The 15,378-nt window shown below is 51.4% G+C and overlaps 1 protein-coding gene across 1 annotated transcript in view; it reads right to left on the bottom strand.

Moving 5' to 3' along the window:
- Positions 1–15,378, bottom strand: part of MED12L (mediator complex subunit 12L) — a 356,828-nt gene that overhangs the window by 268,220 nt on the left and 73,230 nt on the right. Inside the window, exons 10-12 of the mRNA XM_066241720.1 lie at positions 10,311–10,460; positions 9,465–9,564; positions 9,020–9,156 (exon numbers count right to left, since the gene is read on the bottom strand). Of these exons, the coding sequence (XP_066097817.1) occupies positions 9,020–9,156; positions 9,465–9,564; positions 10,311–10,460 (387 nt within the window). The remainder of the gene's footprint in view (positions 1–9,019; positions 9,157–9,464; positions 9,565–10,310; positions 10,461–15,378) is intronic.

Raw genomic sequence — 15,378 nt, 5'->3', positions numbered from 1 at the left:
GGAAAGAGCAAACTCTGCAAAGAGTAAACCCAGGGAGGAGACAGTGCCAACCACATGCATATACTCACATACACTGATACACAGGCACACAACCACACGCATACACTCACATACACTGACACACAGGCACACACTCACATAACCGCACGCATACACTCACATACACTACTGATACACAGGCACACACTCACATAACCGCACGCATACACTCACATACACTGACACACAGGCACACACTCACATAACTGCACGCATACACTCACATACACTGACACACAGGCACACACTCACATAACCGCACGCATATACTCACATACACTGATACACAGGCACACACTCACATAACCGCACGCATACACTCACATACACTACTGATACACAGGCACACACTCACATAACTGCACGCATACACTCACATACACTGATACACAGGCACACACTCACATAGCCGCACGCATACACTCACATACACTGACACACAGGCACACACTCACATAACTGCACGCATATACTCACATACACTACTGATACACAGGCACACACTCACATAACTGCACGCATATACTCACATACACTACTGATACACAGGCACACACTCACATAACTGCACGCATATACTCACATACACTGATACACAGGCACACACTCACATAACTGCACGCATACACTCACATACACTGATACACAGGCACACACTCACATAACCGCACGCATACACTCACATACACTGATACACAGGCACACACTCACATAACTGCACGCATATACTCACATACACTGATACACAGCACACACTCACATAGCCGCACGCATACACTCACATACACTGACACACAGGCACACACTCACATAACTGCACGCATATACTCACATACACTACTGATACACAGGCACACACTCACATAACCGCACACATATACTCACATACACTGATACACAGGCACACACTCACATAACTGCACGCATACACTCACATACACTGATACACAGGCACACACTCACATAACTGCACGCATATACTCACATACACTGATACACAGGCACACACTCACATAACTGCACGCATATACTCACATACACTACTGATACACAGGCACACACTCACATAACTGCACGCATACACTCACATACACTGACACACAGGCACACACTCACATAACTGCACGCATACACTCACATACACTGACACACAGGCACACACTCACATAACTGCACGCATACACTCACATACACTGATACACAGGCACACACTCACATAACTGCACGCATATACTCACATACACTGATACACAGGCACACACTCACATAACTGCACGCATACACTCACATACACTACTGATACACAGGCACACACTCACATAACCGCACACATACACTCACATACACTGATACACAGGCACACACTCACATAACTGCACGCATACACTCACATACACTGATACACAGGCACACACTCACATAACTGCACGCATACACTCACATACACTGACACACAGGCACACACTCACATAACTGCACGCATACACTCACATACACTGACACACAGGCACACACTCACATAACTGCACGCATATACTCACATACACTACTGATACACAGGCACACACTCACATAACCGCACGCATACACTCACATACACTGACACACAGGCACACACTCACATAACTGCACGCATACACTCACATACACTGATACACAGGCACACACTCACATAACTGCACGCATATACTCACATACACTACTGATACACAGGCACACACTCACATAACTGCACGCATACACTCACATACACTGACACACAGGCACACACTCACATAACTGCACGCATACACTCACATACACTGACACACAGGCACACACTCACATAACCGCACACATATACTCACATACACTGATACACAGGCACACACTCACATAACTGCACGCATACACTCACATACACTGACACACAGGCACACACTCACATAACCGCACGCATACACTCACATACACTACTGATACACAGGCACACACTCACATAACTGCACGCATACACTCACATACACTGATACACAGGCACACACTCACATAACTGCACGCATATACTCACATACACTACTGATACACAGGCACACACTCACATAACCGCACACATATACTCACATACACTGATACACAGGCACACACTCACATAACTGCACGCATACACTCACATACACTGATACACAGGCACACACTCACATAACCGCACACATATACTCACATACACTGATACACAGGCACACACTCACATAACCGCACACATATACTCACATACACTGATACACAGGCACACACTCACATAGCCGCACGCATACACTCACATACACTGACACACAGGCACACACTCACATAACTGCACGCATATACTCACATACACTACTGATACACAGGCACACACTCACATAACCGCACGCATACACTCACATACACTGATACACAGGCACACACTCACATAACTGCACGCATACACTCACATACACTGACACACAGGCACACACTCACATAGCCGCACGCATACACTCACATACACTGATACACAGGCACACACTCACATGATCGCATGCATACACTCACATACACTGATACACAGGCACACACTCACATAACCACACGCATACACTCACATACACTGACACACAGGCACACACTCACATAACTGCACGCATACACTCACATACACTACTGATACACAGGCACACACTCACATAACTGCACGCATACACTCACATACACTACTGATACACAGGCACACACTCACATAACTGCACGCATATACTCACATACACTACTGATACACAGGCACACACTCACATAACTGCACGCATATACTCACATACACTACTGATACACAGGCACACACTCACATAACTGCACGCATACACTCACATACACTGATACACAGGCACACACTCACATAGCCGCACGCATACACTCACATACACTGACACACAGGCACACACTCACATAACTGCACGCATATACTCACATACACTACTGATACACAGGCACACACTCACATAACCGCACGCATACACTCACATACACTACTGATACACAGGCACACACTCACATAACCGCACACATACACTCACATACACTACTGATACACAGGCACACACTCACATAGCCGCACGCATACACTCACATACACTGACACACAGGCACACACTCACATAGCCGCACGCATACACTCACACTGACACACAGGCACACACTCACATAACCGCACGCATACACTCACATACACTACTGATACACAGGCACACACTCACATAACTGCACGCATACACTCACATACACTACTGATACACAGGCACACACTCACATAACCGCACACATATACTCACATACACTGATACACAGGCACACACTCACATAACCGCATGCATACACTCACATACACTGATACACAGGCACACACTCACATAACCGCACGCATATACTCACATACACTACTGATACACAGGCACACACTCACATAACCGCACACATATACTCACATACACTGATACACAGGCACACACTCACATAACCGCATGCATACACTCACATACACTACTGATACACAGGCACACACTCACATAGCCGCACGCATACACTCACATACACTGACACACAGGCACACACTCACATAACTGCACGCATACACTCACATACACTGATACACAGGCACACACTCACATAGCCGCACGCATACACTCACATACACTGACACACAGGCACACACTCACATAACTGCACGCATATACTCACATACACTACTGATACACAGGCACACACTCACATAACCGCACGCATACACTCACATACACTACTGATACACAGGCACACACTCACATAACCGCACACATACACTCACATACACTACTGATACACAGGCACACACTCACATAGCCGCACGCATACACTCACATACACTGACACACAGGCACACACTCACATAGCCGCACGCATACACTCACACTGACACACAGGCACACACTCACATAACCGCACGCATACACTCACATACACTACTGATACACAGGCACACACTCACATAACTGCACGCATACACTCACATACACTACTGATACACAGGCACACACTCACATAACCGCACACATATACTCACATACACTGATACACAGGCACACACTCACATAACCGCATGCATACACTCACATACACTGATACACAGGCACACACTCACATAACCGCACGCATATACTCACATACACTACTGATACACAGGCACACACTCACATAACCGCACACATATACTCACATACACTGATACACAGGCACACACTCACATAACCGCATGCATACACTCACATACACTACTGATACACAGGCACACACTCACATAACCGCACACATATACTCACATACACTGATACACAGGCACACACTCACATAACCGCATGCATACACTCACATACACTGATACACAGGCACACACTCACATAACTGCACGCATATACTCACATACACTGATACACAGGCACACACTCACATAACTGCACGCATACACTCACATACACTGATACACAGGCACACACTCACATAACTGCACGCATACACTCACATACACTGATACACAGGCACACACTCACATAACTGCACGCATACACTCACATACACTGATACACAGGCACACACTCACATAACTGCACGCATACACTCACATACACTGATACACAGGCACACACTCACATAACTGCACGCATACACTCACATACACTGATACACAGGCACACACTCACATAACTGCACGCATACACTCACATACACTACTGATACACAGGCACACACTCACATAACCGCACACATATACTCACATACACTGATACACAGGCACACACTCACATAACCGCATGCATACACTCACATACACTGATACACAGGCACACACTCACATAACTGCACGCATACACTCACATACACTGATACACAGGCACACACTCACATAACTGCACGCATACACTCACATACACTGATACACAGGCACACACTCACATAACTGCACGCATACACTCACATACACTGATACACAGGCACACACTCACATAACTGCACGCATACACTCACATACACTGATACACAGGCACACACTCACATAACTGCACGCATACACTCACATACACTGATACACAGGCACACACTCACATAACTGCACGCATACACTCACATACACTGATACACAGGCACACACTCACATAACTGCACGCATACACTCACATACACTGATACACAGGCACACACATAACTGCACGCATACACTCACATACACTGATACACAGGCACACACTCACATAACTGCACGCATACACTCACATACACTACTGATACACAGGCACACACTCACATAACCGCACACATATACTCACATACACTGATACACAGGCACACACTCACATAACCGCTTGCATACACTCACATACACTGACACACAGGCACACACTCACATAACTGCACGCATACACTCACATACACTGATACACAGGCACACACTCACATAACCGCACGCATATACTCACATACACTACTGATACACAGGCACACACTCACATAACTGCACGCATACACTCACATACACTGATACACAGGCACACACTCACATAGCCGCACGCATACACTCACATACACTGATACACAGGCACACACTCACATAACCGCATGCATATACTCACATACACTGATACACAGGCACACACTCACATAGCCGCACGCATACACTCACATACACTACTGACACACAGGCACACACTCACATAACTGCACGCATACACTCACATACACTGATACACAGGCACACACTCACATAACTGCACGCATACACTCACATACACTGATACACAGGCACACACTCACATAACCGCATGCATATACTCACATACACTGATACACAGGCACACACTCACATAACCGCACGCATACACTCACATACACTGATACACAGGCACACACTCACATAGCCGCACGCATACACTCACATACACTACTGACACACAGGCACACACTCACATACACTGACACACAGGCACACACTCACATAACTGCACGCATACACTCACATACACTGATACACAGGCACACAAGTAGACACCAGGGCCATGGCATAAAAAGTCATTTCATGTTAAATGTTTCAGAAGGTTCTATCTAGTTATTCTTTCTGACCAATTATTAAGAAAAAGGGACTAGTCTAACTTACGGTTAAAATGTAGTTTTTGTCTTACTCCTTAAACAAAATAGTAACCACAAAGTAACCATTCACTCACATCAAATCTTTCCGAATTTGAGTCAACATGCAACATACTTACTCCAAAATGGGCAACCCTGGCATTTTCCTTCCCGTGGAGTGTGCGGGTTCTAGAGCTCCCGGGACTCTAGCCCTGAGCGCGTGCTGCCCTCCAGTGGTGGGCGCACCTACTGCATTCTGGGCGAAGTCCCTCACTAGAGGAAGCTTCTTCCAGCAGGGATCTGCAAACATTACCCACACTCCACAGCAGCTCAGCATTTCCTTATTAAATAAACACTCTCACTGTAGACATACTTATTCCTATATGGATACTACCATAACAATTATGTTCCTTATCAAACTTAAGACAAAACAGAACTGCTTAAGGGGGCAGGCTGTTTTAAAACGCAACCTAAATAGAAGTTCTACTCCTTCCTCCTTGCAGCCCGATGGCTATGCCAAGCAGCCGCCTTGGAGACAACTGTGCTTGAGAGAGCGCCTGCTGATATAATTTTACTCAGAAACACCAAACCTGATTTCTGCCCTTGCTGAGACTCTCACCATCTTCTCTCTAGGGTGCCCGTGAGTAACGTCAAGTCTCTGCGGGTGAATGAGGCATACACAGCATCCTGAAGTCGGCCATTTCATTCACTAGAAAGTTACATGATCAGGCCGACCACAAAACTGCAGTGGCTTGTGCAGGCGAGGTCAAACTCGAGTCTTTTACTCAACATTTAGAGCCAGCAGGTTAGGGACCCAAAAGCACGCCGTGAATGTAAAAGACAGACTCCACGGTGTCCGCCCCAAAACAGAACACAGGTTCACTCTCTCCTGGGTCGATAAGCAGAGAACGATGTAGCCTCTGTGACCAGATCGCTCTCCCGAAGCCCTGAAGCATGTCTATTCGGGTTCACACGAGTTAGCAACCACACTTGCTCTCAACATTCTCATATCCTATCCGCATCAACGGTCTCGAACCTCATCTTTGAGAAGTGGAGTGCTGCCTCACAGATATTTCACAAAGAGAAACAATCTGAAAAAAGCTCACATGGAGGTAGGATAACAAGAGGCTGTGGCGGTGGCTTTTGTGTTTTAGCTCTTCTTTCCACATACGCATTTCCAAGGGCTGGTGTGAACACCAGAGAGTCTATAGTCAGCTAGCTAAGACGGTGCTTGGCGGTGGGTACCGCCCCTGAAGACGCACCGCTGAATTCCTGGTGCCTTACTCAACCGGACACAGCGTGGGCGCTTTCTACTGTAAAGGGGACACACAAACTTTTCATTTCTCCCAAAATTAGAGTTGAAAATAAATAAATAATTGAAAATACTATTTTTATCAGTCAGTTCAGTAATGAAACAGTCTCTTGCTAGGGAAGCACATGATAAAAATTACTTGCCATGGTCAATGTCACATGTCAGCTTGGCTAGGCTGTGCCACTCAGTATTTTGGTCAAACTCCAATTTAGATGGTGCTGGGAATAACATTTAAATCAGCAGACAAGAAATTATCCTCCATAACATGAGTGGGCCTCACTCCATCGGTTAAAGGCCTTAAGAGAAGCTCTGAGTCGCCCTCAGGAGAGAGGAATTCTGCCTCCAGGGTGACTTCAGACCCAGGCTGCACCATCAGCTCTCCTCTCCCTGGATGCCCAACCTGCTGCCTGCCCTGCACACTTCAGATCTGCCGACCCCATGACCACGTGAGCCGATTCCGTAAAACACAGCGTCACCCGCTGAATGGCGAGGATGTGTTCTGAGAAATGCACCAGCAGGCAAGTCTGTCATCACGCGAACACCACAGAGCACACACCTGCCGACCTGGCGGCCAGCCTACTGCCCACCCAGGCGACCGTGCCCGGCTGCAGCCTGTGCACAGGGGACCGTACAAACCTGAGATGAAACCAGGCACAGGAGAACATGAGGCAAGCCAGACACGGTAACCCCGGGCCGCGCAAGGCTGCCGGCTGCACATGTCACACTGCCTCACAGCAAGCTTCTCCTGGCAGTCGAAAGACCACACTCCAGAATGACAATAAAAAGGATAGTAAATACAGAAACCGGTAACACAGTCATATCATCGTCCCTATCCCGTATCAACGTGTGTACTTCTGTGCTGTACTCGTACGTGACGTGTTTCCACCGGCATCACCACAAAGGTGGGCGTGATGCACTGTGTGATGACTTTACGATGGCCACAGTATCACGAGGCTCTTAACACTTGTTCAGCTCCATCATGATCTCATGGGACCACCGTCATATACACAATCCGGCACTGAAAAAGCGTGACTCAGCAAAGGACTGCCAATACTCTCCCTCATATAGATATATAAATAAATATAAATACATATATCACTTTTCTCCTACTGGTTCTGTGTCGCTGGAGAATCCTGTAGAATATACTGTCTACAGATTTTTCAAAGATTGTAACCACAAGTACTCACTGCTTTCTGCTGCGCTAAATGCAGTCCCCCTAACGTAAATCCGAACCACCATATAAAGTCCAATCACTAGAAGGAGGACTTCCTGCTAAAACTTACATGACGGGAAATGATGAGAAAAGGACAAAGAAGATGCTTCAGTCACGATCCCTAGGTAAACCAGCACAACGGACACTTCATTTTCACAGATGGGGGAGCATGTTAGTGCTACGGCAGAGAGCTTTCAGGGTGAAGACCCTGCACGAGAGTCCGCGTCACAGGAAGGGCTCTGGCAAAGCCCCTGCCTGGAGAAAGAAGAAGACATGCTACCACGAGGGAAAGAGGAAGGAAGCGCTACCTCTTGGCTGTCCTTGTTCTGGTGCGCCCAGAAGATCTTGTGGTAGAGCGTCTCCATGGAGTTGCTGGAGTCCGTCCGGTCGAAGCAGTGTCGGTCCAGCACCTCCAGCGTGTGCAGCACCCGGCTGATGGTCACCCCTGGAGGCGGAAAGGAGGCGTGCGGTGAGGGCCACACGGAACCAGAGCAGCACAGTGCAGAAGGCACTGTCACGGGCATAAGAGGAACTGTGAGAAACCATTCTCAGCACAGACACGTCCCAAAACAGACAGACAGATAAAAGAACAGAGCTGACGCCCCAGCCAGCCAGGGTCCACGGGCATCAACTAGAGGACGTCCTCAGAGTTCACGAGGTGGCTCCGCCCCAAACACCCCTACCAGCATGCGGACGGTTTACGGAGTCGGAGCACGGCACAGAAAGCCCCCTCCAGCAGCGCTGCGTCCGTACCTGCCGTCGACTCCTGGCACTTGTCAAAAGACCACCGGACTTCCACCGCACGGCCTCTCTGCTTTATCTGCTGCTCCACCTCGTAAATCCTCGCCCGAACCTGAAAAACAACCCCTTCCTATGACCCCGTGCGCGGAAAGCCCGGTGCTCGTCCGCATCGTGCAGATCCTTCCCCGTGAACAGCGCATACTACGGTGAACCATGGTCTTCACCGCGGCACAGGGAATTCAGTCAGCCTGCTGCCCACGGGGCAGTTAAAGTTTACAAGGGCTGAATCGATGCCAGTTTTCAACACGGTAAAAAATGCTCACAAAAATAACTGCTTGCGAACAAAACCTTTTAGGACCTCATCTACGAGGTGACAGTTCTAAATGTCACCTGTGAGCCGTTCTTCTCCCTACGAAAGCCACCAGCCATGTGTATTAACTTAAGGCTGCCTGGCAAAACCCAGGGACCGTATTCTAAACATCGGTCACCATTCTTTGTCTCGGGTTTCTTAAGTCTTTGAACCAAGTGAGCCAGCATTAACAACAACATGTCGTGACTGAACATCTCAGACCACGCCTGAGAGGTGCGGCCGCGCAGAACCTGCACCATCACTGCTGTCCGGGCGAGAGAGAGCCCTCTGCAGGAACTGCCCGCAGGAGGGTGCGAGGCGAGGGGGCACTGTGACCGTGACCTGTGCGTGTGCGGTGCCGGCTCCAAGAGGCTGACCCCCCCCAAGGCCACCTGGAGAGAAGGCAGAGAGCGGGCAGTGGCCCCCAAACCTGGGAGGGTGTACAGCCCGCTATGCCGATGATGCCCCAGAACGAGCACCCCCGCCGACCGGCACGAGGGAGCGCCCACCTGCTGGTTGAAGGGCGAGCTCCCGCCGGGCATGGGGAGCCGGGAGGGCGCCACGGGCAGCAGGTCCAGCGGCGAGCCTGGCGTCGCGCTCCGGTGGTCGTTGGTGGAGTAATTCCACACCAAGGCACTTGGGCAACAGAGAGTGACGGTCTGGAAACAAAGCAGGGGCATCGGAGGGTTGAGAGGGGAAGGACGACCGGCTCAGCAGCAGAGCTGACGCCATGTCGGCGTGAGGAGCTTCTCACCAGCGAGGCTCGGTCTGAATGTCCGACCCCATCTCAGCTTCTCGAGCGCAAGACAACACTAAGACAGCGTTATTAACTGGAAAGGGGCGAAGTGCAGCTACTGAGAAATTCTCTAGCACAGAAAACCTAGGAATCTTAATAAAAATGAAGTCATCATCGCTTAAAACAATTCTTTCCATGAAATTTAAAAAAAAAAAGAGGTCAAATATGCGATTTCTAAGGTCATGAACTCCAAAAAGAAAAAAATTTTTAATATTGGAAATAATGGTGCAGTGAGTCACTTCATCACGCGGGGCAGGCCGCAGCTGGGCTGAGCAGTCGGCAAATATTTTCTATAAAAAGCCAGACAATAAAGGGTTGAGCTTTTCGGGCCGTCTCTAGTTCCTGTCACACAGTCTCCTCTTTTGTGTGCACTAAGAGCAGTGGTCGCAGCTCCGCTGCGTCTGGCCGCAGGTGGTGGCGTGGCAGTCCGGGCCCAGCCGCCTCCAGACCCGCTCTGCTCAACCTCGGCGTGCACGGGGCCCAGCCGCTTCCAGACCCGTTCTGCTCAACCTCGGCGTGCACGGGGCCCAGCCGCCTCCAGACCCGTTCTGCTCAACCTCAGCGTGGCAGTCCGGGCCCAGCCGCTTCCAGACCCGTTCTGCTCAACCTCAGCGTACACGGGGCCCAGCCGCTTCCAGACCCGTTCTGCTCAACCTCGGCGTGCACGGGGCCCAGCCGCCTCCAGACCCACTCTGCTCAACCTCGGCGTGGCAGTCCGGGCCCAGCCGCTTCCAGACCCGCTCTGCTCAACCTCGGCGTGGCAGTCCGGGCCCAGCCGCTTCCAGACCCGCTCTGCTCAACCTCAGCGTGCACGGGGCCCAGCCACTTCCAGACCCGCTCTGCTCAACCTCGGCGTGCACGGGGCCCAGCTGCCTCCAGACCCGCTCTGCTCAACCTCGGCGTGCACAGGGCCCAGCCGCCTCCAGACCCGTTCTGCTCAACCTCAGCGTGGCAGTCCGGGCCCAGCCGCTTCCAGACCCGCTCTGCTCAACCTCGGCGTGCACGGGGCCCAGCCGCTTCCAGACCCGTTCTGCTCAACCTCGGCGTGCACGGGGCCCAGCCGCCTCCAGACCCACTCTGCTCAACCTCGGCGTGGCAGTCCGGGCCCAGCCGCTTCCAGACCCGCTCTGCTCAACCTCGGCGTGGCAGTCCAGGCCCAGCCGCTTCCAGACCCGCTCTGCTCAACCTCAGCGTGCACGGGGCCCAGCCACTTCCAGACCCGCTCTGCTCAACCTCGGCGTGCACGGGGCCCAGCCGCCTCCAGACCCGCTCTGCTCAACCTCGGCATGCACGGGGCCCAGCCGCTTCCAGACCCGCTCTGCTCAACCTTGGCGTGCACGGGGCCCAGCCGCTTCCAGGCCCGCTCTGCTCAACCTCGGCGTGCACGGGGCCCAGCCGCTTCCAGACCCGTTCTGCTCAACCTCGGCGTGCACGGGGCCCAGCCGCTTCCAGACCCACTCTGCTCAACCTCGGCGTGCACGGGGCCCAGCCGCTTCCAGACCCGTTCTGCTCAACCTCGGCGTGCACGGGGCCCAGCCGCTTCCAGGCCCGTTCTGCTCAACCTCAGCGAGCATGGGGCCACCACTACGACCATCCCACTAAGTGTCACAGCAGCCCCAAGGGAGGCACTGTCATTCCCAGCTGCACAACGGGGACCACGGGACAGAGAGGCCCACGCAGACATCCACACACATGCTGGGAACTACCACGCTCCCCCTGCTGCCACCCACATGCAAACTGCCCACGACAGCTCACACGTAGACGCTTACTCTGCACTGAGCACTGATCTGGCGCTTTCTGTCCTCAAAGCCTTAGCCCTGTCACGTGATAACTAAGAGCTGTCATCGTCCCCCATTCACACGGGGGGACAAAGCCTCACGGTCCAAGTCACTGACCGGGCAGAACAGAGGCGGAAATCGAGTCTGAACGGATTTTCAAGGACACGTCTTCACAGTGATGCTCTCATGCCTCTCAAAAGCAAATGAAGCCCTGGCCGGTTGGCTCAGCGGTAGAGCGTCGGCCTAGCGTGCGGAGGACCCGGGTTCGATTCCCGGCCAGGGCACACAGGAGAGGCGCCCATTTGCTTCTCCACCCCTCCACCGCGCTTTCCTCTCTGTCTCTCTCTTCCCCTCCCGCAGCCAAGGCTCCATTGGAGCAAAGATGGCCCGGGCGCTGGGGATGGCTCTGTGGCCTCTGCCCCAGGCGCTAGAGTGGCTCTGGTCGCAACATGGCGACGCCCCGGAGGGGCAGAGCATCGCCCCCTGGTGGGCAGAGCATCGCCCCTGGTGGGCGTGCCGGGTGGATCCCGGTCGGGCGCATGCGGGAGTCTGTCTGACTGTCTCTCCCTGTTTCCAGCTTCAGAAAAATGAAAAAAAAAAAAAAAAAAAAAAAAGCAAATGAAGAGAGCTCAGAGAATGAAGGCAACATTTCTTTCCTTTTATTTCCCTAAAAAGTGAACTTAAAAATGAAAACACTCGAGTCTGAGGTCCAGGAGACGTGCTTGTGGCGGCCAAGTGGCAGGCAGGAAGACCGTCGAGTCTCTGACCCTCCGAGGCAGCTGTCCCCACTGGCGCCCAGCCCTACCCACGTCCCATCAGCGGAGCCAGGCTCCCGTCCCTGCCCACGCCGGAGCTCTTCCCTGCGTCCCCAATCCCGAAGCCTCCCACGTCCGGGGCTCCAACCTGAAACACCTCCCACCCCCCACCCCACTGCTCCTCTCAGCCCCTCCCTCCACTAGGCTGCCGAGCTTACAATTATGTTCAAATCTACCTGTCAAAAAACAAGTTAAAAAAAAACCTCTATTCACCCAGCTGCAATTTCTCTCTTCCCTTCACAGACACATTTCCCGAAATCCCAGGAGCACTGTCTCATCTCAGAATCACCAGTCAACCCACCTCAACCTGGTTTCGCACCAACCTCCCCACCTTCACTGACACCGCCATGTTGCCAAGGACAAGTTCAGCCACCTTCCTACCAGACTTTCCTATTCCACTGGGCACTGCCCACTACTAACTCCTCTTTGAAACTTCCCACAGTGCCTAGAAAAGCAGCCTAGCGCCACTCTTAGGAGGGTGGACGCTAGGTCCAGACCACCTGGGTTTGAATTCCAGCCTTGCCACTTCCCTGAGGTGTGACCCAGGCCACCACTGCCTATTAGGGCTGCAAACATAATAGAGGTTCCTATCTCATAGGAGGATGGTTCTGAGAAAGAATGACTTAATACACAGGATGGCTTAGAACAGAGCCTGGAGCATAAGACATGCTATCACTATATATAACAGAGACGACAGCATTATTCTTATTCTCGTGATCTCTGTTTCTAAATAATATTCTCTGCCTGTGCTCCCTCCAGCCTGGCCAAACTGTCCTGGTCCCCTCTGTGAAACTCCCTCTGCCGGCTCTTACCCCTCGTGCCTCAGGTCCAGGGTTTCCCCTCACTGGTCATTCTTTAGGCCGCCTCACCCCCTCCCAGACACCAGCCAAATGGCCCTGAGCAACTCAAATCCACACCCTGGCTGGGTGTCCCTCCGCTCCTGAGAGTCAGCCATGTAATATCTTGAAAATATCTGCTCGGAGACCCGAAGGGATCCAGTTGTCCAAAGCTGAACTCCCCTCGACGCTTCCAAGCTCATTTCTTCGCCCTGTCTCTGTCTGTCCCCCCACAAGTCATCCCCCTGCTGTCACTACGACAATGTAGCCAACCCACACAACTGACTGTGACTTCCCTGCACAAAACCCCTCGGGGACATCCCAATCATAAGGCACAAGGGGACTTCCGTGCCCTGACTCCCAATAGATTAATACTCCCAGTCCCATTAGTACTTCTTGTCCCATTAGTACTTCTTGTCCCATTAATACTCCCAGTCCCATTAATACTTCTTGTCCCATTAATACTTCTTGTCCCATTAATACTCCCAGTCCCATTAGTACTTCTTGTCCCATTAATACTCCCAGTCCCATTAGTACTTCTTGCCCCATTAATACTCCCAGTCCCATTAGTACTTCTTGTCCCATTAATACTCCCAGTCCCATTAGTACTTCTTGCCCCATTAATACTCCCAGTCCCATTAGTACTTCTTGTCCCATTAATACTCCCAGTCCCATTAGTACTTCTTGCCCCATTAATACTCCCAGTCCCATTAGTACTTCTTGTCCCATTAATACTCCCAGTCCCATTAGTACTTCTTGCCCCATTAATACTCCCAGTCCCATTAGTACTTCTTGCCCCATTAATACTCCCAGTCCCATTAATTCCAACCTGCACACAAAGGACCCATCAGTCCTCTGGTCTCGGCCTGTGCTGTCAGCTCTGCCAGGAACACTCTGAGCCCCTCTCTCTTTTTTTTAAACTCGTATTGTCAGCACCAGTCAGAATCACTTCCTTCAGGAAGCTTCCCTCCTTTCTAGGTGGGACCAGAAATTCTACTTCTCGACTGCGTTAGCTCCCTGTGCATCCCTCCACCAGCCCTTGTCAGAGGGCACAGAAACTGCCCGTTTCTACTCTGCCAACTCTGCCAGAGTGGGGACCATGTCTCCAAGGCCAGGCCGGGCCCCAAGGCCTTAGCCAACAGCAGGACACAGAAGAGCCCTGGAAATGTGACCTGAACGCCAACCCAAGAGTTCCGTGGGGCAGGCTGTCTGTCACTCCTGACGGGACTGGCCCGGCCACCGGCCCCTGCTGCAGCGGCAGTGACCCTGGGCGCACAAGCAGGGCGTGGTGAACTGTCTGGGTTTAAGGACAGGAAGGAGAGGCAACCAACCCCAGACGGAGACAGAGGACG

The sequence above is a fragment of the Saccopteryx bilineata genome, chromosome 8 (genome assembly GCF_036850765.1).
Source record: "Saccopteryx bilineata isolate mSacBil1 chromosome 8, mSacBil1_pri_phased_curated, whole genome shotgun sequence".
Taxonomy (NCBI): domain Eukaryota; kingdom Metazoa; phylum Chordata; class Mammalia; order Chiroptera; family Emballonuridae; genus Saccopteryx; species Saccopteryx bilineata.
The sequence above is the reverse complement of the archived record's forward strand: the minus strand, read 5'-3'. Positions and strand labels throughout refer to the sequence as shown.